Source organism: Podarcis liolepis (genome assembly GCF_965112155.1).
Source record: "Podarcis liolepis genome assembly, chromosome: 6".
Lineage (NCBI taxonomy): Eukaryota > Metazoa > Chordata > Lepidosauria > Squamata > Lacertidae > Podarcis > Podarcis liolepis.
The window spans coordinates 3,177,784-3,201,380 of record NC_139559.1 but is presented as its reverse complement, the minus strand read 5'-3'; the positions used below and the strand labels follow the sequence as shown (position 1 = coordinate 3,201,380).

The window sequence follows — 23,597 nt, the reverse complement described above, 5'->3', positions numbered from 1 at the left end:
ACGGCAGGGCTCACTTTACATGGAGGTCCAATCCCCACACAACTCTAGCTAGAAGGCTCAGGTGGCAGGTGATGGGAGGGGGCCCTACTGGTGACTCTGGTGAGGAGCTACCAGTCAGAGTAAGCAGCACAGGGCTAGATGCAACAGTAGCCTGCTTCAATATAAGACATTTCAAATATTCATTTTCCCCCATTCAACTTTGGTATATCTGTAAACACTTATTCTTTATTCATTCATGCCACATTTTTAGTCTACCCAAACCGAGGGCTTGTAGTGGGTAAAGGCATAACTCAAGCGGGAAAAGTATAATGGAATACAAGTCTAATATGCATCCTTGGCTAGACCCACCCCACAATTCATTTTAGCCAAACTACTGACAGCCAGCCCAAGCAGTGAAGGCACCCAAAGCTCCCAGGAAATGTTGCACAGCTGAGAAACGAGCCACCAGAACCAACTCTATGTAAGCTTCTTCGTGGTTTTCACAAGCAGCCTGTCATTACCAGCTAAGCTCTGCATTTGCCAAGAATCTCACCAGGGTGCCTTGTCATAACCAGTAAGAGCCCACACTGGGAGGATTCCTTGCGAAGCCCTTTCTGTGCCAGCCACAATTGCCATCTCTGTCCTCTTTATGCCACATGGATTCCTGTGATAAGAGGTCCGGCCAGACAGGTCCCAATGTCAGCAGCATCTTCTGGCAGCTTTTGTTAATGATGGCACAGCCAAACAGCAACTCCCTGCATTACTGGCTTGCTACTAAACCAAGCGCAAGGTGAGCAATGCATGTCCCCGCTTTTCGAGGCTTGTAATTCTGCTCCCACCATGCATATAATGTGGCCTGCGCTGGACTCAAAATCACAGCAGCCTGTGTGGTATGAACAGGGAGACCCATGTGAGATAAAGCCAGGAGCGCATGCAGATTTCGGAGTTGAAAGAACATCAGCTGTATACATCCGCAACCCTTTGAATCTCCCACATAGAGAAGTATAGCTTTACCTTGCCTGTACAGAGAAACATACAAACAGCATCCTCTGTACCGAAGCATTAAGCTGAAAAAATCAGAAAATATATAAGTATAGGAAGCAGTATACTTAGAAGGAACTCGGCAGATTATCCAGAACAGTCCTCTCACCCCCCAAATCCCAAGAAAGGACATCCTTCATTTAACCTTCCTTGGCAGATCCAGGGACCAACATTCTCTTGATATTTCCCAGCCTCTCAGACGCACATTCCAATGGAATGGCTCTTGCAGTTTAGAAGGTACTTCCTAATAGGTTGCCAGATTCAACCTCCCTGCAGGTTTTTATTTAAAGACTTGGAATTAAGCCCACAAAAGTTTCCAGCTCACATTATTTTTATTTACTAGCCACTTGCCCAAACATGCCTGCATTAGACATTTGTAGCATGTCATCGTCTTCAAATAAATAAAAAAGACCAGATCTCTTGCCACAAACAGAATTTCCCCTTCCTGATTGTCTAGAGCCACTCTTGCTCATCCCGGGTAGCCAGACATACGGCTTTTTTACTAACCTGTTTAAAACCTTTGCTCCTTCTCTCATCCTCAGCAGATAAGTGAACATGAGCCACATTCTCTTCCCCACCCCAGTCAGAAATTTTATAGCCTTCTGTATAACTGAAAATTGCCCACCACCCACCCCAAATACAAATGAGCAGCTGGATTTCCCTTTCAGTTCTGAGAATTCCACCTTCATCAGTTCACAAGACCAACCTTCCCAGTGCACCATGTTCCACTCTTCTTTTGTGCACAGTCATTGTGGCCCTTGAAACTACGGGGCGACCCAAGTGCATCCAATGTTTTGGGCTCCTTCACAAGAACACATTCCATCTGGTTTTCCACAACATGAGACCAGGAGAGGCGTTTTGTGGGGGTTGCTTTCTGTCATGTGCACCAGTCCATTCTACCTAGCTGCCCCAGTCACAAATTCCACTCAATCCAACCAGCACCCCCTCCACTTCCTTTCAGCCCGAGAGCTCTTTTCCTTTCCTCCCTGAGTTCTGGGGAGTTTTCTCTCTGCTAATCTCTTCTTTCTTGTAAACAAACTACAAATGAAACTTTCATTACAAAAAAAAGAGCACAAATCCATTACCACGGTCCCTCTCCGGGCTGGGCGCCTCAGCAACCATGCCATGCCAGGGGTGACACTGGTGAAAGCGACAGCAGCTGCCCTAATCAGCCAGCACAATCTCTTGCCTGGCCTCTCCTGGCCTAACCTTCCTCACCCTCCCCTCTCCTCTCGCTCCCTCCCCACCCCATTCCCCCGCCCAACACATCCAGCTCACAGGAGCACCCTGCAGTAAAGTTCCACCGATTAGGGTCACGGAATATTGACTCAGCTCCTTTACCGAAAGAGCAACCAAACCCCTGCCAGGTACGTTCATAGGGCAACACCCAGAGAAAGGAGTGGAGTCCAAAGACAGGCGCACGCACACACCTTCCACCTGCTCCACTATTCACACTAGACTGATATCCCCATCATGTCCCACCTGGATAAAAGAAAAAAGGCACCGGTCTGCAACGCATTGCATTTCTGTGACACCCGGCCACCACCCCGGCCCCTCAGCATGGAAAAGAGCTTTGTAAACATCTGTAAAGTCTTCCAGCTTCCCTGATGACACAAAAAAACAGGGAGGGGAGGGGATACTGGCAGTGAGAAGGACCACAGAGAAAGTCTTCCATTCTGCTTTTTCTTTCTTTCTAGCCTTCAACTGGAACCTCTTTCCATTTTTCTCTGGAATACAGACACCCCACAGAAACCACCTTCAGTGACACAATTTTGTTCCAGAGCTCACCATGTAACCCTGCCTGGTAAATGTAAGAAGCAAGTGCTATCAATAACCTGGTTCTTTTACAGCCAGGGTCAATTTCCCTGGGCTGGGCTTATGTTATGTGTGATCCCAAACTCAGGAACACCTCCTGCCCACCTCCTCCTTCACACCCCAATATTCCTCACAACACTCTACTCTCTTTCTGGATGCAAACAACCATTTGTTGCCCATTTTGCCATCAACGCAATAGTCCTCCCAAACTATAAAGACTGCCAGGCGAAGGAGGCATGCCACACTAAGAGCTTCCCATTTGTGGAGGCCTGCCCGAGTCCTCTACACCCACACAGGTCAGCAGGACTGGCGAGGGTGGCGGCACCAGTGAAGTTGGGCTCAGACTTTCTCCGCACTGCTGCACCTCCACTCGAAAAGTATTCGCGCAAAGATCCAAAGAGCTGCTTTAGGTACAGCCAAGAGCTTTGACACGCTCTGTGGGATTTCGAGGTTTTTTGCTCTGAACAAGATCAGAGATGCAAAATGCTTCCTTTGAGTGGGAGAGGTGGGAGGGGTCTGCGGGGAGAGATGCTTTTCAAGAGAAGTGTGGTTCTGTTTTTAAATACATATCCCTTTGCTTTGCAAGATATGTGTTGCCCTTTATGCACAGAGAGCCTGAGTGTCATTCCCCCCCCCCCCACTGGAACAGTTTGCTGTGGTTGCAGCCAGCAAAAGGCCCACCAAGTGTGTCAGGCTGTGTCCATGCATTTGAGATGGAAAGGACACTGGCATGGGCCGAGGGAACTTGTTCTGCCCCCACTCTCCTTCGAACATGGCCTCCGAGCCCAGAGGAGCAGGAGAGGAATCCTCACAGCCCAGGGACGGTGCTCCTTCTCCCAATTCTTGCAGCTAACCCCTGGGGCTTGGTGGGTGAACCAAGCAGAAAACTTCCCCTTCCTCACAACATGCCTTCAGAAAAGAAAAAAAGGAGAGATGTCTGCTCCCTCTCCAAGGCTCCCTGTTGTCAAAAGCAGGTGTGGGGAGAATCTGGCCCCACTACAGCAGAGAGGCTGTGCTTTTATTTCCCCCCACAGGAACAGCAGCCATTCCTCTATCCAGAGTGTAACTAGCAAAACGAGTGCATCAGTGTTACCTGTGACCTATGTGGGGGTTTTTTTGGTTTTTTTAAAAATGAATTTGCATAGTTGTGTGCTCCACCTTGATATCATCCATGGTGAAGGGCAGGATGATATAAAATTTATAAATAAGGAGTGTACTTGAGAAGGGGACTAAGCCTGCACCCCAGCCTTTGGGGAGCAATCCTGCCCTTTCACTGGACAGCCTCACCTCTTCAACCAGGTTGGAGAACGGCCCCCATACCCCATGAGCCAACACTAACAGGTGGGTGGGGCTACCCACCTGTCAATCATCTGACATTATGACATCAGGTGACCGGCAGGTAAGCAGTCCCAACCGCCTGTCAAGGTTGACCCCCACAGGGTGGGTGAAGCAGCTTCCAGCAGGATTGAAATCTCCACTCACCAGCTGATGAGAGGAAGGTTCAATCCTGCTAGGTCTACTTCACTAGCATGTTTCCCACAGGAAAAGAGCTGGTGAAGTAAGACCCAGCAGGACTGCACCCTACTCCCGGCCCATCAGCTGATGCCACCCAGTGTTGGTCAGGTGGATGTGGTTTGGGGGAAATGGCCTCGTGGCCAAACAGGACCTCTGAGTATCCCTGAGTTCTGTTTCTTGGTCACCCTGGAATGTTGGGAAGTGGATTTTATTTATATGATGATGATACTGAGCATTTATATGGTGTTTTCCAGTTTCCAAAGCCACTCACATGCATTATCCAGCAATGTTTAGTTCATCTCTGAGGTGAGCAGGTATCATTTGTGTATTACAGATAGTGGGTTGACACTGTGAGGTCCAAACTGGATGCGAAACTAAGGCTGTACCCACCTCCCCTTCGGAGTGAGCCCCACTGTACCTAATGGGAATTAATTCTGAGTGTACGTGCATAAGTTTGTGCTGTAACTGTGTCACTTACTGATTTTTAAAATTAATAATAATAAAAGCAGATGTGATGAGATTTCCATGCGGAAGGAAGATTTAACCATCCCCTCCATTGCACTGGTCCAAGTGAGGAAAGGGGTGCTCAGACTTAGGAACTTTGTGTCAGAGGCAATATTTGAACCAGGAATGCCCTGGTCCACAGCTGAGTCTCTTAACCATTACGCTACTCAGCTCTCTTGTGTATCCATTTCATTTATAAAACATATTAGTCACTTTCCCTAAAAATAGGCCAAAGCAACACATAGTGTTGAAAACTTCAAAACTAAGTTACTCGTGCCCCTGACAGCGGTCCAATTTTTTAAGAAAAAGGGATGGGGAAACTATGAAAATTGGTGAATCAGCAGCCATGCGTAAGATCTGATTATTTAGAAAACTATTCTAAAACCACATGAGAGATGAGGGGTGGGATGTGAGTCAATAATGTTGTGATAATATAGTCCAACCTCTTCTGTAAGGTACTCATTTTATTGTTGTTACTTTAAAAAACAAATTAACAAGGACAGAACAGCACAAGGTAGCACTAAACAGAGGGACAGTGAGCAGCCACAAGGAATGTTTCATCTAAGCAGTAACATCCACCACTTCTCCAAGTTATCAAGCATTAAACACAGTCTTGTGAGCATGTCTAGAAGATACTGAGCCACATTTAATCATGGCATAACTACTTCAGTCCACAGAAAAGTGCATTCTATAGAAAGGGAAATTCTTTTGACTCCAAGCACTGGGGGCTGTTACATAGCCGATATTGCACCTGGAAGCCTAGAAGCCCGATGGAATCACCAATGAAGCCCAGTGGCCATACCCAAAGACCACACAAAAGGACAAAGAATGCTACCTGCTTTTACACTATACAAATCACATGCAGCAAAAGCCTTTCTGACAGGTTGGCTAATGTGTGCTGCTCTTCACAGCAAGCCCTACTCTCATCATTATCCATTGCATGAAACTGTACCCCTCTTGGGTGTAACAGAAGAGAATCTGCTCAGGAACACTGTACCAGCTAAGACATTAAAATATAAGAAATGGAGCTGGAAGCATTACTTGATTAATCAATTATAATACATTAGCTGCAGATGTATTTTAATCAGAGCTGTCAGCCCTGAAAGAATGTTCAGTGCTGATAGTCTCTTTTGGGGGGAGCATACAAGCCATGCATTAAAAGGATTTTGAAAACAATACATGATATGCCTTTTATTTATGGTAAAGGAATAATCACTTTCATTGAATAATATGCTCAAAATACCACCTACATTGAGACAGAGGTAATTGTGGCAATCAGCTTAACATTAACGGTTGATTAATTACTTAAAAACATTATAAAGAAATTTGACTAACACCTCTTGATCCTGAACACTTTTACTTGAGAAAGAGGCATATTAAACTTATTTCCAAATTGTACTTACAGGGCAATTCTATACATGTCTACTCAGAAGTAATTCCTATTACGTTCAATGAGACTTACTCCCCGGTAAGTATATACAGGAATCCAAATATATAGATTTCATATGGGCATACTTGATATTTGCTAGATTCCCTATCGCCCTCAATTCCTGTCCTTTTCCAGATCAGAAAGAGACAGATATTTAAACATGAAAAGTATTCCATATGTCACTGCTCGAAGCAAAAAAGGAGCAAACTCTACAGAAAAAAGGTTTCCAAATTTCTGCCTCCAGGCATATTTAAAGCGAACACTGTTGGGGAGGGAGGGAACAGGGCTACAAGCCATGCCAGGGGAAACTGCTGTCAGACAGGCTTTCAAAACTGCCCTTCCTGAAGCTCGAAGGCTTTGCTTAGCCTTCAGCAGGCGAGAACCGGCACCCAGTTCCAAAGTCCATTAGAGCCAAGAAATATGGATTCATTTTATTTGAATTGCTAACCTGCTCACACCCCTCAAGCTCAGGACAGATTAAAACATTTAAAAATGGTTGCAAAGCAGGCAAATTATCCACACTCTTCAGCATTAAACAAAAAGATGGCACAGTACAACCCAAAGTGGCTCGTGTTTTGACATGCCACATGGGGAAGGAAATCCCACAGATGGTAGGCAGCGACTCAAAATACCTCTTTATACGTCTTCCTGTACAAACTTGGTTCTCGAGAGGGAATAATCAAGTGAGTATTTGGGGGAGGTCTAAAAAATTGTGAGGCTATCAATAAAATCCTCGGAGTTACACACCCAGGTGCCATGAAAATCCCTCTAGGTCTAGGACTAGCCAAGGCTCAAGTTCCTGCTCTGCCAGGGCTCAACAGGATCAGTCTCAACAGAAAAATGGGAGCACAATGAGAGTTGTAGCCTTGGGGGGCCTCACTGGGTTTTTTTGCCCCGGGTGACCCCATAAGGGGCGCCATTGAGGCAGTGTGTGTACACAAATGTGTGGGGGGGTGCCAAACTGCATCTTTGACCCAGGTAAAATAACGCTTCGTTTTGGCCCTGGCAAAGAATACGAAATCTCAATGTGGGCGCTAAAAAAAAAAGTCTTCTAACTTGAAATGACACGTTCTGGAGTAAACAAGTGAATTAGAAAACTTTGCACACTTTGCTAGGGAAAACTTTGCACACTTTGCTGGTGACTATCTGAGTGATAAAACATGAACAGTATTTGCACTGTAGATGAGGGACTTGTTGAACTCAAATAGGCACTGGATTCAATATTGCAGAGGAAAGGCTCCAATGAAACCTACCAAGATTCATTTAAAGCAGAAGAGGAAAATAGGCATTTGACAGTTACCACCTACCCTACCTTAATGGAAGTGTTCCCTCCCATCCCAAGTCCAAACTCTCCCCTTTGCCCAACCTATACCCTGCCAACAGTTCACTGTCTGTTCCACCAAATATTAAGGGAAGTGACATTACTGCCAAGAAACTATTAGCATGTGACGCCTGTTCCATTGTTCCTCCACCCAGCTGGGGAGAAAAAACACAGGAAGTAAATAGCAGACCTGAGAAAGGGTTTGCGAAAACAGAGCCAGAAATATTTCCCATTAAGAAAAGTACTGTTCGCAACACAGCATCAAGGCTTGCTTTTGAAAAGCCTTCACCTTACCCACAGATACACTCATTCCTGGGGACTTTCCTCCTTCCTTTTCTGCACCAACCCTTCTCTCCCCCCCCCCAAGCTCCCCCCCCCCCCAAGCTCAGGCAGGCAAATCTTGACGGAGTGTTTGCAACGAGCTGGTGCCCGGAGGTTGCTGCCTGAAGCAGGGATTGACCCATAAAGCCCAGCTTTACCTCCGGGGAGAAATCTATTTCCAGTCCAGTCCACCCACCCCCACCCAAAAGGGGAGGAAGAGCTGGAAGAGGAGGAGCGCCATGGCAGAGAGAGAGAGAGAGAGAGAGAGAGAGAGAGAGAGAGAGAGACCCCCGCCCCTCCTACTCTCCAGGTAGAAAGGAGATGATGGAGGGAAGGCTAGGGAAGGGGGGGTGTCTCTCCCTGCGCCTAGGGTGGGAAAGGGAAAATCGATGCTGGAGAGAAGGAGAAGCAGCTCCCTGGGCGAATTGATGGGTCTGGAGCTCCCCATTGATCTGCCTTCGCCGCCGCCTCTCCCCACTTTCTTCTTTCTGCGCTTTTGTGCTCTTCCGGGGAGGGGAAGATGCTGGCGAAGGAAGGGAAAGGAGGAGAAGGGAAGGACGCGCTAACCTTAACCTTTCTCCAGGCATCGGGCTCATTAGAGACGCTAATGAGAGGCCGCTCGGAGGGGGGGGGGTTGTCTCTAGGTGCTAAAGAGGGGAAGACGAGGCCGAGGCGGTTCGGTTCGGGTAGCTGTCTGGGAAGGAGGGTCGGTAGGTAGAGGAGTCGTGGGGGCCAGTCTGGAATCAGAACGCACGAGGGAGTTTTCAAAAACGGCGAGATTCCGCCCCTCCTCCCTCGAGCCAACGGGACCCCGGCCCGCCGGCCCCGATCCACGCATTACCAGCCTCACAACTCCGAGCGCCGCGTCTGACACCCCCCCGGCTGGCTGCGCGCAGATTCCGCGCGAGGCCACCCACCCACCCACCCGCTCCCCTCACCCCGGCCAAAACGCCAGCAAACTGTCAGGCGAGCCCTGCCCGACACGCAGCACTCTGTAACTACTTTTCACACGCGCGCGCACAAACCCAGCGCCCTGCTCTTGCGCGCACAAGAAGGAGAAATGCGGTGTTACTACAAACTCATTCACTTCGCAGCTGCCCACGTTCCAGTGGGACAGGAGTGCGTCTGCAAAAGGAACTCTCCAGCAACTGTTGTAACACTCGTCGGATAAGTTCCCGGGTGTGCATCCACACATGCACACACCCCTCACTCCCACCCAGTAAAGTCCTCGCAACTTCCTTCCTGGAGACGGGCCCCAGGCCGTCCTCCATTGTATCTACCCGGAGTACACGGAGCAGCCGCCCACCGCCAGGTCCTCCTCCCCTGCCCACCTCCGTGTACACGCAGAGCCCGAGCAACCTGTCAACAATCGCCGGGCGCGCGGCTGCTCCTCCACGAGTTCAGTCCGGCATTCACACGCCCCCTGTCCCCTTCCGCCTCCACGCGCCTCCCATCCCTCTCCCCCCCCGTACTGCCAGGCATCGCTGAACACTCTTCTTCCACCTCTTGCCGTTGACCCCCCCCCACGGATTCTCCCCCCCCGAACATTCCAAGCGCAGAGTGTATGCGGCCCGTTGGCTAACTCCAAACGGACACCCCCCCTCCCCGTTCCTTGAGCGCGCTCCTCTCTCCGCGTCCCCACCCCGCAGTCGCGGCTCGTCTTCCTCCACCCCCCCCCACCCGAGGATCCCGAGGAATTCCTATAGTGGCAAGCAAACAAAAGCGAACCCCCTCCGATCAAGGACGCGCCCCTCCAGTCGCAGGCTGCTCGGCGCTCCCCTCCAATAAACTTGCCTCCGCCCCTTCCGTGCCCACACGCCCCCTCCCCACCCCCACGCGTGGCCGCCCCCTGAAAAAGGCGCCCGGCAGTGTAAAGCGCTTTGGCTGCCGGAAAGTGAAACAAGAGAGCGAGAGCGGCGAGGGCAGCCCCGCCGCCGCCGCCCCCCATCCCTCCCCAAGCGGCCACCTCTCGGGGGTCTTCCACCCGCACGCCCAATTCGCCGGCGCACACCCCGGGGTCGCCAGGGCTTTCCGGACGCTCCTCCTTGGGTACGCACACCTTCCTCTCTCTGCGCGCCCCCAGTGCCAGGCTAGCCTGGGTTCAACTGGACCACCACCCCCTCCCGGGGTGGGGGAATGGCTGGCTGGCCCCAAGACCCACAAGTTGCCCCCCCCCGCCCCGCCAAGACCCGCTGCTTTTGCTCGTAGCAGGGCGCACGGAGCGCGGCGCGTCCGGGGACGCACGGCCGTCCCCCTCTCTCTCCTCCCGTTCCCTGTGGCCGGGGCGGCCCGTCTCCTGCCCGGCCCCAGCCATCGCCTACCTGCTGCGGGGCCGCTGCGGCGCCTGGGGCCCGCCGCCGGCCTGCGCCAGCCCTGGCCGAGAGAGAAGGGGGCGCTCCGGGGAAGGCTGACAGCCAGCTGCTGCCCGAGGAGGAGCGCCCCGCCGGGAGGGGAGCGGAGAGGAGAGAGGAGGGCTGGCACTGCGGAGCGCGTCACTCCCGGATCGGGGGGAGGGGGGAGCGAGAGAGAGAGAGACGGGGAAGAGAGGGCTGGGGGAGGGGGGACACAGGCAGCCTGAGCCTCCTACACGCATCCCGGGAGGGGGGGGAGACCAGGAGGCGGAGGAGGCGGCGCACGCCCTGTCGGAGACACATAGGCGCACACACCGTGCGCGCAAGGAGGCGAAAGCCAGAGGGAGACGCTGTGTTGTGTCGCCGGAGGGTGGAGAGAAAGAAACGGGGGGAAATGCACGAGGAGAGGAGGAGGCAGAGAGGGAGGGAGGGAGGGGAGCCCGTCCATTTTCTAAAGAGCGGCCTGGACTCCTTGCCGGGAAGGATGATGGAAGGCAGGTACGAGGCATCCTGCAGGAAGGGCAGGGCTGGATGTGCCCTGCAAGGAAGAGGGGCGCTCCCAGCAGGTTATTCACAAGGGGCGCTCGCTCAGACACACACCGGTCCGTGGCACTTTTCGGGGAACTACCCACGTTCAAGTTCTTGCTTACAGTGGTACCTCGGGTTAAGAACTTAATTCGTTCTGGAGGTCCGTTCTTAACCTGAAACTGTTCTTAACCTGAGGTACCGCTTTCGCTAATGGGGCCTCCCGCTCCCGCTGGAGCACGATTTCTGTTCTCATCCTGAAGCAAAGTTCTTAACCCGAGGTACTATTTCTGGGTTAGCGGAGTCTGTAACCTGAAGCGTCTGTAACCCGAGGTGCCACTGTGCTTGGGAGCAAGTTCATAGGCCAGCCCAAGACAGTTTGGTGCCGGCGGCAGGAAATCCAAATGGCTTTACTCAACAAGAGGACACAATCCACCACGCAAAGCGGAGAATGACAGCTCTCATTATTTCTCATTATTTCAGCGAGAGCTTCCAGATGAATTGTGTTCCAAGGGCCAAACCTTTTGCCACATGTGTGTTGAAGGTGTTTCTCTGATATGACATGTCGGGATGTGCTGTAGTTGTTTGCTTAAGGCTGCCGATAACTGCATAGGTATTTGAATGCCTAAGCTAAGGGCATGACCCCTGGCCTCTCCTGGCCTAAACTCAACACTATTTGTTTCAAATCAATTACTTTAATATTATTCAATAGGACTTGCAGCTTGCCTCCAATCAGAAAGTAAAGAAAGTTGAAATTGGAGCAGTTTGAAGTGGAATTCAAAATCTACATTAAACTGTAAAGTTGTCATTTGGTTTCCATGCCTCCCAATGTTTGGGCTCTGTTTGTCCCACCAATTTCCCCTGGGAAAATCTACTTTTTACTGCTGAATCAAAGCAAATGTCAATTGGGTGGAAAGCAACAAGGCAAACTGAAAACCTCTTGGACCCCTGCTTTCCAGGCAGGGGACACGCAAAGCATGGACGAGCCCTTTGAACCAGCAGGAAAACCAGTTTGGTTGCTGAATGTATCCAGATGCCACAGACATGAGGAGAGATGCAAACCTGTTTCGGATTGTACTGGAAGCAAATGTTAATGGAGGTGAACTCTTAACATGCAGTTCCATGTTAAGTTCATGCTTGGTGCCCCTCTGGAACTGACCAGAGGGGCACCAAGCAAGAACTTAAGTGGCATCCAGGACCTAAGGTGGGATACAACTGTTGTTGAACAGATTTGGAACAGTGGGCACGGTGCTATCCAATTCAACATATATTCAAACCAACATATAACTGGACAATTGCCAAGAAAGTCCAAAGAGGAAATTTCCCCAAAATGAAGGAGCTGGTTAAAAGGATGTTGAAGGGGAAAGTGTATATAGGGTTAAATCTCCCCAGAATGCTTGGGAATGCTTAAAACCACAGATAGTAAGATTACAACAGGACTATAGAACATAAACAAGGAAAGGTACCACTTAGAGCCAAGAGCTTTTTCTCTAATGGTACTGGTGTTTTGGACAAACTTTTTCACTGGTGGTGCAGAAATTCAAAAGGCCCCATCCATATTGGCATTCTATCAGCTGTTGAAGATACACCAGCTGAGGCAAGCATTCCCCTGAACCTGAACTTCCTGAACAAATTGTTTTAATTGTTGTTCAGCTGCATTCTTTTTAACTGGCTTATTTAATGTATATCTTAATTATGGGTGTTTTTAATGCTTTGAGGGAATTGTTTTATTGTGTGTCTTAATGATGTATGGATTTATAATTGATTTTATACTTGTAAACTACTTAGAAGCCATTTTTGTATGTAAGCAGCAAACAAGCAAAAAAAATAACAGGATGCTGATCAGAGTCAAGGAAGCAATTGGAGGATATGAATAGGGCTACTAGACACGATGGCTATGTTTTCCCTCTACTATCAGTGACAGTATGCCTCTAAATACCAGTTGTTGGGAATAATAATAATAATAATAATAATAATAATAATAATAATAATAATATTTATTTATACCCCGCCCTCCCCAACCAAGGCCAGGTTCAGGGCGGCTAACAAGCACTAATAAAAACAAGTTGAATGAATACAACTTAAAAACAAGATTAAAATACAACCTTAAAATATTGAAACATTAAAATATTAAAATGCAGCCTCATCACAGGAGGAGAAAGGAAAAAGGAAAAAGAAAGAGGGGGAGAGAATCAAGTTGATTCCAAGCCAAAGGCCAGGTGGAACAACTCTGTCTTACAGGCCCTGCGGAAAGAAATCAGATCCTGCAGGGCCCTGGTCTCATGAGGCAGAGCGTTCCACCAGGCCGGAGCCAAAGTTGAAAAGGCCCTGGCTCTGGTTGAAGCCAGTCTAACTTCCTTAGGGCCCTGGGCCACTAGGGTGTTGTTATTTATGGACCTTAAGGCTCTCCGTGGGGCATACCGGGAGAGGCAGTTCCGTAGGTACAAGGGTCCTAGGCCGTGAAGGGCTTTAAACATCAAAAGCAGCACCTTAAATCTGACCCTGTACTCCACCGGGAGCCAGTGCAGTTTGAAAAGCACTGGGTGAATATGCTCCCATGGCAGAGACCCCGTGAGGAGCCTCACTGCAGCATTCTGCACCCTCTGGAGTTTCTGGGTCAGCTTCAAGGGCAGCCCCGCATAGAGCGAATTACAGTAGTCAAGGCTGGAGGTGACCGTCGCATGGATCACTGTGGCCAGGGCGGGGCAAAAATGAGAAGAGTGCTGTTGTGCTTAGGTCTTGCTTTTGGGCTTCCCATTGAAATCTGGTTGGTCACTGTGAGAACAGGATGCTAGACTAGGTGGGCCATTGGCCTGATCCAGAAGGCTCTTCTTACGTTCTTATGAACGTTCACTTCAGAAAATGGAAGTCTTGTTCCAATGAGAACAAGCAGGAACACAAGCTTTGATTAAATAAATTCAAGAGATGAAAATAAAAGTAGTCAAGGAGCACATTGCTAAAAACATGAAGACCAACTACCAAAAAATCTTTAAATATATTCAAACAGGACATTAGCTAGAGAGGCCATTGGAGCTTTAGATGGCAAAGGTGTGCTAAAGGAGGAAAAGGAGATTGCAGCTGAATGAATTACCGTATTTTTCACTCTATAACACGCACTCGACCATAACACGCACGTAGTTTTTAGAGGAGGAAAATCCGTAGGCATGCCACCCGTAGGCATTCCCTCCATAACACGCACAGACATTTCCCCTTACTTTTTAGGAGGAAAAAAGTGAGTGTTATGGTGCAAAAAATACGGTATTTGCATCTGTTCTCAAAACAGTAGCTATAAGAACTAAGGCAAACAGCAGTAACAAGAGACAAAGTTTTAGACCTTATCAACAACTTAAAAGTGAGCAATTGACTTGGGGGAATGAGTTTTCTGCAAGGCCAAACATGCATGGAAAGGGGGGGGGGGGAGAGAGAGACAGACAATTACAAGCTGCAAGTTTAGCTGAAGTAGAAGGAACCAGGGTGCAGTTGTCCACAATGTTGCTTTGGGAATATGAAGCATAGGCAGCACTTTTGCCACCTGCTGCAGTGCTCACTAAACCCATGCTGTGTTCTGCAAATACCTTTGTCAATAAAATGCATTACAGCGATTCATACATATGTGGCGTTCTCTCATCCCAAGAAAGTTAAACATTGCCTGCCACACTGCCCCTAAACCTCTTAAGGTGTGTGTGACCTTGTTTCCACATTTAGGACCCAAAAGGATCATAGCGAGTTGTGCTGGACTGAAAGAGAAAGGGTTCGGGGGGGAGTTGAGAGCGTGGGTCTTAGAGGACATGTGTCGAGAAAAGACTGGAGAAGCTGCCTCTGGGTGGTGGCGCTGGGATTAGGGAGAGTCTAGTTGCAGTGGATAAGTGGGTCAAATGAGGCTAAGGTGGTTCAAGAAAATAATAGCCATGGGTGGGAGGAGGACCATGAGAACTAGCAACCGCATACATTCGAAGGAAGGAGGACAAATAGCCAAGGGAGACAAAGCATTATTTATCAAGTAATCCTTCATAAAATACTGTACTGGCAGTGCAGGGGTATTGGCACATCTCCCAAAAGTGGGGGAACACATTTCAGCTGCCACTGCAGAAGCGGTAAGTCATTCCATCAACTGTCCTACTGACACTTTTTTATTATTATTAACCAACCTTTCTCTGTGGCCACTTGTCTTTGTGGTTCCTGTGCTGACCCCCCAGCAAAGTGACCCCCTACACTGTCACTCAGAGACATAAAAACTACTGCCGAGGCAAGAATTCAAAGTCCAATCTACCAAATTACTCATCTGCAAAACAACAGAGCCCTGCTTGGTGTGACCTAAGAGGAAATTCCTCCCCAAAAAACCTGGGTCTTAAAGGAGAAAGTGAGTAAAGGTAAAGCAGCCTGATGAACAGACAGCAAGAGCACCAATGTTGGGGAAAGACACAGAGATAGGAAAAGGCATTGGAGGCAAAGCGGCTGATGGGAAGTGAGGTCTTGAGAAAGGACAAGGGAGAGGAGGTGGCATGAGCAAAGCAGCGGGGAGGGGGAGATGGGTTTATTTGAGGAATTGGATACACATCTCCCTGCCACGCATTCACTGACCTGTCATTTCCTGACAAATCTCAGCACAGGTTTTTACAAGCACCCTGCTGCCGTCGTGCATGGATGCTTACCCCCATCTACGTAAGGAAGGCCAGGCAGTTGCCAGTACCCACAATTATACCCCTTATTTGATCAGTGCAGTTTATGGGACCAAAAGCCTTACTCTTTTGAGAATCATTGCCCTGTGCTAATGGGATCCTGGGGGACTTTTTTGTTTGTTGCTCAGTTGCATGAACTGATGCCAGGCATAAAAAGTCCAAGACAGTTACATTTGAATTTGGAAGAGGAGATTTCTTAAAAAATGAGAGGATTAGTTAAAAGTAACTTGAAAAGAAAAGTCAGACCTGTTCTGTCCTTTCAGGAAGCTTGGAGGTTAAATGAACCTAGTTGAATAAATGAAATATATAACACAGATCAGATCAGAAAGGCTACAAAGAAGCCGACAAGGATGCCAGTGTGGTTATATAGCACAGACAAGGAAGCTGTAAAATCCAAGGAGGCTTCCTTTAAAAAGCGGAAGTCTTGCCCAAATGAGGAAAACAAAATGAATAATGCCTGAGCTTCCTTCGCCTAACAGTAAGCCAAGCACAAAAAGAAGTAGAAGGCCAAAAAGAAGTAGAAGGCCAAACCATTCAATGACAAAGGAGTGGAAGTGGGTGGGGAGATTTTAAAGATCATCAAATGAATTCTTCAATCAGCCTATTTATGCCATTTTAAAAAATAATTCTCTGTTTTACATCCTATTTTTTCTGGTGCTTTTACATTGATTTTGGTTGTTTATGGTATTGAGGAAGGGGCTGTTTTATACAGCTGTTTTAATTCTACACTGTTTTGGTAGAACACTGCTAAAAAGTGGTACATAAATTCCATGTCAGTCTTCCCTGTAGAAGCTGTTGCAGAACTCATACCTGAACTACTCTTTTAAGGGAGAATATACCGTATTTTTCGCTGTATAAGACACACCAGACCACAAGACGCACCTAGTTTTTGGAGGAGGAAAACAAGAAAAAAAATATTCTGAATCTCAGAAGCCAGATCAGCAAGAGGGATCACTGCACAGTGAAAGCAGCAATCCCTCTTGCTGTTCTGGCTTTTGGGATAGCTGCGCAGCCTGCATTCGCTCCATAAGACGCACACACATTTCCCCTTACTTTTTAGGAGGGAAAAAGTGAGTCATATAGAGCAAAAAATACGGTAACTATAACCATGATTGAGCTGATCTGCTAAGTAGACCGGATGTACTTGATGCCCCCCCACCCCACCCCGCCAGGCTCTCCCCCTGCAACCTTTCCATTGTCAATGCAAGCAAGCAGAAGGTCTCCAGTGATCAACCTAGAACAAGAACCTTGCAGTTACACATAATACTTCTACTCAATGCAAAGAGTCACGACACGCCATCACAGGTGCTGACACCGTATCTTGCACCTCCAGGCAAACTGCTACAAAGCTCCTACTCTCAGTTCCACTAATTGTGTACAGTATGTGTATATCTCTGTGCCTATCCAGATGCAGATCTAGATATAATATGTTTGATAATAACATTTGTTCAGCCCGATTTTTCCAATTTCTGCAGTGCAAAGGTTCTGCAAAAGTTAATCAAGAGCAAAGGGCAGTGGAGAAAAAAACAAAAATACAAACAATTATATAGTAACTTCCTTTTGCAAACATGATTAAGGGAGGCCCTGGTGGTCATTACAAGAGATCTTGGGTCCCCAAGAGAGCGATTGACTCACAAAATGAGTCTGTGCTAGTCACTTGATGTCCTTGTGCCTCTGGAAAAAAGTTAATAGATACATAGCGGAATATGTTAGGCTTCACATTGTCAACCAGCTGTCCTAAGTAATGAACTTTAGAAATGTAAACCTTGCATGAGACCAGTTAGGAGGGGAAAACATATCCCATATTTTAGGGAATGCCTTTTCACATGCAAACGTCCTCCTACATTTTTGTCTTCAAAAGTGGCCCTGCTTAAAGAAAAAGGCTCTGCTTCAGATACCTTGGACTACTAACTGAGGTTTAAAAAGTGGCTAAGAGAAGCAAGGCCTTCCCAATGCCCCCCCCCCCCCTTGTGGAATTTGCTACCTAGGTAAGCCCACCCAGACTCCTACGAAAGACTGATAAAAACTGCAACGCCTAGTCAGCTAGTTAGCTATACTGATTAAAATATTCTGATAGACTAAGAAGTGTCCCCCATTAACTGGGCGACAAATGTTAACTTTTTAATAACCATTTTAATGCAGTGATCTGGATGACAGTTTCTATTGCAGAAGAGTTACGTTCTCCTATGCGAGAAAAGAGGAAGTCCCTCTTCTGAAATGATACTGCTGATGATGATACTAGATGTACTAGAGTACCATCTACACTCTTGAAGATGGTTCAGAGATTGCAGCTAGTGCATAACACAGCAGTCAGTGTCTTGGTGGACCTGATGGACCTGAAATTACATAACATTTATTCTCAGACACTTGCATTGGCTGCCTACTTGCTACTGAGCACAATTTAAGGTTTTGGTTCTGACATACAAAGCCCTCGATGGTTTGGAGCCATCACCGCAAGGAGTGCCACTCCCAATGTTGTCCATTCGCACAACTTGAGGTCTCATTTGCACATTCTTGCAGATTTAGGCTGCAATCCTCTACTCATTTACTTGGGGCTTACTTCTGAGTAAGCATATATAGGACCGCACTACCAAGCAGTCAACTAAGACATAACATGCTTATTTTCCTCAAGCCTCTGGGTGGAAAACTGGATGCTGATTCATTGTTCTGGAATTTAGCTGTCGCTAAATGGCCTTATTGTGGTTTACTTTTGTTATTTAAATTAATAGTTTAATTTTTAATGTGTCTTCATGTGTCTTGAGGGGGGGCTTCCATATCTGAAAGGCAGGATGTGAATCAAATAAACAGTACTTTTTTATATTAAAAAAACCCTTATTGTAGGAAGATCATGATATTATGTAGGGGGAATGAGAGTTCATGTTTTGTGTCCCAGCAATGACGACTGTTTTCATCTGTGCTCTCTGCAGCCCCAACACACAGATGAGACCAAGAAATGTTTAGCATAAATAGCAGATTGAAGACCCGCAGGCCACCCAACTACCTTTAGCCTTTCAGGAATGGGAAGAGGAGAGATGAACACAGGGCACAAATCCTCCCCAGCACAAAGCAATGTTCAGCTCCCACTCACTTCACTAGCTTTCTATAATATCCAGTCTTGCTACTCCCACCACCCTGCCCTCATGCCTTTGGTTTGAAAAAAAATGCCTCTTGAAGATATTCTCTAAATTTGGCGCCTGCACCAGGTGTGACCGCCTGCTCCATTCCTAACACACCTCAAATTCCAACGGATGTCAGGGGAGAGTTTGGGATATGCAAGAGAGGAAGGGCTGGGTCCTGCCATGGCAACTCTGTCTCTTAAAATAGCTCTAATGGGTCTTGCAAATCCATAGCAACCAGCACGAAGCCTAACAGGGACATGTGGTATCTGAGTTCCAACGGCAGCTACCGCCGTGTTCTACGCTGACAAAATGACCTCCTCTTGGGCTGCTGCCCAGGAAGGTTTCAAAAATGTTCCAGTACTCCCTTTAACTTTGGTTGCCGGACTCCACACCAAAACAAGGCTGGGGGCTTTATATCACAAACAGGTAGTTCAGATCTGATTTTGCTGTGCCCACAACTGTCCACACATTCCCTTTTTTTGGACTTGGATATGTTGTTTAATAATCTTGTTGTATATGGTATTGAAATATGGGTTTTGTATATTATTGTATTTTTGTTTCGCTATGTTATGATGAAATAGTTTTTGTAGTGTTTGCTTGAAATGCGTCCCTGTCTCTTTGTTGAGAGCTACTTCGGGCATGCACAAAGCTATTTTGATACCTGTGCATGTGAATTTTCCCCCAAGGTAGTATGCAAAAGCATAATGAAAACATGTGCCCTTTGCAAGACAGGTAGGTTTCAATTTCAACCTGATTTTGTTTTGCTTTGTTCTTAGCACAGATGTCCTGCACAAGAGTAATATTCAGCTACAGCAAACTACTCTTTGCAGGATCGGGGGTGGTGGCAATATCCCAAACATTTAGGAATGCTCCACAGGCCACCGTAAGAGTTAAAACTTCAACCATGCATTCCCCACCACCACCCAAAAAATACAGCAGCAATAAAATACCAAATTATGATAATGGGGTCTTGCACAAGACATCCGTACTAAAAATTAAAAGAGAAAAGTCCAACATTTGCACCACAATTACAGTCTCCAGCATAATCGCCCACAACTGAGTGTATGGGGATCTTCAGAGAACTGTTCCAAAGTAGAAATAAAAAAATTCCTTCCAGTAGCACCTTAAAGACCAACTAAGTTAGTTCTTGGTATGAGCTTTCGTGTGTATGCACACTTCTTCAGATACACTGAAACAGAAGTTGCCAGATCCTTCTATATAGTGAGAAGGTGGGGAGGGGTATTACTCAGAAGGGTGGTGGGAATGGGTGATTGGCAGATAGCTGAGATGAGCCTGTTGACGACTCTTAACGACTGCAATAGGTCTTGCAGGAAAAGGCAAGGGGTGAGAAGGTGAAACATGGCTTAGTCATGTATAATGAGATAAGAATCCAATGTCTTTGTTCAGACCAGGTCTCTCCATGGTTTTAAGTTTGGTAATGAGTTGCAATTCAGTTGTTCCAAAGTAGGCATGCATTCAGCATGCAGTGATAAATGAAAATGGGTATTGGGGGCTACCACAAAGAAAGCAGCTAGGTGGTGCTCAGGTATGGAGCAAACAGAAACAGAGGAGTTGCAATAGAGACCACCCACTGAAACATCACCACACTATGTGACAAACTTCCCACCACACCCCATCAGTGACTGAAGATGTATAATGGGGTATTTTTATGTGTTGGGTTTTCTGTGGTAAAGGGAAATTAAGATTAAATGTCTCAGGCAAAGAAACCAAGGTGCATATCGCAAGAGAGTGGCTTGGCAGGACAATACCTTCAACACCACAGGTGCAATATTTCAGTCGGACACTGAACATGAGCCTAATAAATATTATTCTTTGTTTATGCTTGTGCAGTTGTGGGAATATATGACTCTTCAGGTCCCTCTAGTACTGTATTCTTTTTTTCAACAGTGGCAGTCAGCTATCTCTGGGAAGCCCACAATCAGAGTAGGAAGGTCATGGTACCCTCCCCATTTTTTGTCCCACTCTGTCTTGAGCGCAACAGTCATTTGAAGAGGGGAAGGTTGCCACTTGGACAGGTTACCAACTGCAGATTACGAGAAACGACAACACTACAAACATTTGGTTGAATCTCAGGTCAAAGCGATTGTGAGGGATTAGTCCATTTTAACAGATTACCCCCCTGACACTTCCTGCTCTCTTCATCCTAAACAAAATGATCCTTTCTTTGCCTGGCTTGGCTTGCTCTGTGTTTCAAAAATAAGGTGAATGTCCTCTCTCTTCCTAAAAGCAAATATGAAGCCTCATGGAAAGTGAAGAACCAGATTCCTTCAAAAACCTACACTTAACATCCTTGCCAGTCCTGATCAGGCAAAAAAACAAAAACTTGCCCATGTCCTGTTTGCTTTCTTGCGAACTGTCTAGCCAGAGTGGTGCATGCTCTGGTTATCTCCCGCTTGGACTACTGCAACGCGCTCTACGTGGGGCTACCTTTGAAGGTGACCTGGAAACTGCAATTAATCCAGAATGCGGCAGCTAGACTGGTGACTGGGAGTGGCCGCCGGGACCACATAACACCGGTTCTGAGAGATCTGCATTGGCTCCCAGTATGTTTCCGAGCACGATTCAAAGTATTGGTGCTGACCTTTAAAGCCCTAAACGGCCTCGGTCCTGTATACCTGAAGGAGCATCTCCACCTCCATCGTTCAGCCCAGACACTGAGATCCAGCGCCGAGGGCCTTCTGGCGGTTCCCTCATTGCGAGAAGTGATGCTACAGGGAACCAGACAGAGGGCCTTCTCGGTAGTGGCGCCCGCCCTGTGGAACGCCCTCCCATCAGATGTCAAAGAGATAAATAATCACCTGACATTCAGAAGACATCTTAAGGCAGCCCTGTTCAGGGAAGTTTTTAATATGTAACGCTGTACTGTTTTTAACACTGATTGGGAGCCGCCCAGAGTGGCTGGGGAAACTCAGCCAGATGGGCGGGGTATAAATAATAAATTATTATTATATTATTATTATTATTTCAGTCATTGTGGTCAGATCCATCAAATTAAAAAACTGGGACATGCAAGTCCTCTCCCGCTCTACAGCATGTTTTCAGATACAACAAATTCTAGTTAAAGAAAACAACCCCTTTCTCATCCCCTTCAAATACACACACACATACAATCCAACACACCCAAATCATAAATTTGTTAGTCTTTAAGGCACTGCAAGATTCTGCAGTTCCCTTGCAATGAACACAACTATTTTCTCACTATGGGGAGAAGAACAGCTGGGTAGACAAAGTAAAAGAAAGGGTTTGGAGCTCTTCCCCTCCATTGGTCCTCTGCTCCAAATCAGAGAACCACTCGTAACTTGGCAGTTTTGGCCCCGGCCTGCTTCAAACTTGGCGAAATTACACTTCAGTTTAAAACCTTTCCTCCCCTTTCTTCTTCTCAGGTAGCATAGCTAAAATTTGTTCTGTTCCTCAGCCAAAGCTGCACCCTTCACTTTAGCACTTTATCTTTAGCACTTTCATACTTAGCTTTAGACTAGGTTTAAACACAGACTTAGCAGCTACAGCAGAGCTGAGAAAATAGACAAAACAGTCAAGACACATATGTTATCCAGACTTTCTACTCCACAGAGAGATGGGACTAATAGTACGATCCTATAAATGACAACTCAGAGGCTATTGTGCTCAATAGGGCTTTCTTCCAGGCAAGTGGGTTGCAGTATTGGTCCGCAGAAGAACAACATTCAGCCCTCCAACTGCCAACTAATTCAGCTTCAGTCTGCTAACCTAAAACATTTTCTAAAATTATTTTCCAGCTTTGTTGGACCACCGTACGTCTTTCCTTATTTCTGTGCTCAGCCTTACATGCATGAATTCCACTAGAGAGAGATTCAGATTCCTGCTCACTTTCATGTTGCCAAAGGAAAAAACAACCACCTTCGTTTGCTTCTCTTCTTGGTGGAGCCCAAGATCTTTTGCACAAAGCACAGTTCTAACCTGTTTAGCTGGCAAGAGTGTCCTCCATTTACCAATTTAAGGCTAGGCTTAAAACAAAATGCCTTCACCCAGAGACCCCTCACTAGCCTCCTCCCTGGTTTTATTTATTCACTATATCCAGCCTGAAAGAGAGTTTTGTGTCATTCAAAAAGATGATGCACTGCTTTGTGAAACAGAGTTTGGTCCTGACAAAGGCAGCATTTAAAAGCCACTGTACGCTTTGCACTGTACGCCTGCTAGATTAAGACTGATTTGATAAATTATGAAGAAAGAAGCTCACCTGCTCCTGGGAATTCATGACACGCAACTTCATCTGCTTCAGGTAGGTGGAGGTGAGAGGCATGTTGTAGTCAATGATGCCAGAGACCAGAGAGGAAGGAGGTTCATTTTCTGTAAATAAATAGAAAGGAAGAGGGGAGTCATTTGGAAGTTAGGAGCCCAAACAACATCTGTCCACATTTTCCCCAAACTAAGGCCCAAACAAGACCCAGTGAGTGCACACATTTCCTGCTCCTATATAAAAGGAATGGAAGTGGGTTGATTAGGTCTATTTGTTGCAATGAAAGGTGCACAAGGGGAGCTGAATGCTTCCAAGCCTAATGAGTAACTGTAGAGAGTATATGCTCAGGAATCAAGAGTGGACTTTAGGCGCAGAAGTGGGCTCAGCTGTGCAATACCAGCATCTCTGACTGGTAGGGAGTATGAAGCTTCTGGACTGGCCAGGCTTATTATAGACAACAGGAGTCTGATCCTCCTCCCTTGTACTTTATGCCTGATGCTCTTCAGGCCATGCTTGCTGGGTCTGATGGGAGTTGTAGTTCAGCAACACCTGGAGGGCCAAAGGTTACCTATTCCCAACGGAGAGGGTTAAGTTTTGCGTCTACCTGCAATTCCATGCGGTTTTTTTTCAATAGATTCATGTAACTAGAGTTGGCCCATGTCCTTTGTGAAAGTTGATCAAGTATAATCTAATCCATCTCTCCTTCATAGGTGACAAGGCTGCCTCCATCACCACCCTCTCCCTGCACAGAGAGAATGAAG

The 23,597-nt window shown here is 47.1% G+C and overlaps 2 protein-coding genes across 10 annotated transcripts in view; one reads left to right on the top strand and one right to left on the bottom strand.

The window, feature by feature from the left end:
- Positions 1-23,597, top strand: part of CCM2L (CCM2 like scaffold protein) — an 881,881-nt gene that overhangs the window by 239,217 nt on the left and 619,067 nt on the right. The gene's annotated exons all lie outside the window — the stretch shown is intronic.
- NOL4L (nucleolar protein 4 like) overlaps positions 1-23,597 on the bottom strand; it is a 135,041-nt gene that overhangs the window by 48,970 nt on the left and 62,474 nt on the right. For 5 of the 9 annotated variants that reach the window (XM_083507404.1, XM_083507401.1, XM_083507403.1 and 2 more), the window contains one exon: positions 22,837-22,946. In XM_083507404.1, coding sequence (XP_083363530.1) covers positions 22,837-22,946 — 110 coding nt within the window. Of the gene's footprint in view, positions 1-993; positions 1,047-2,105; positions 2,214-8,492; positions 8,663-9,284; positions 9,430-10,246; positions 10,426-22,836; positions 22,947-23,597 lie in introns of those variants that run through there. The other 4 variants (XM_083507409.1, XM_083507407.1, XM_083507408.1 and 1 more) reach the window with 4 other exon arrangements.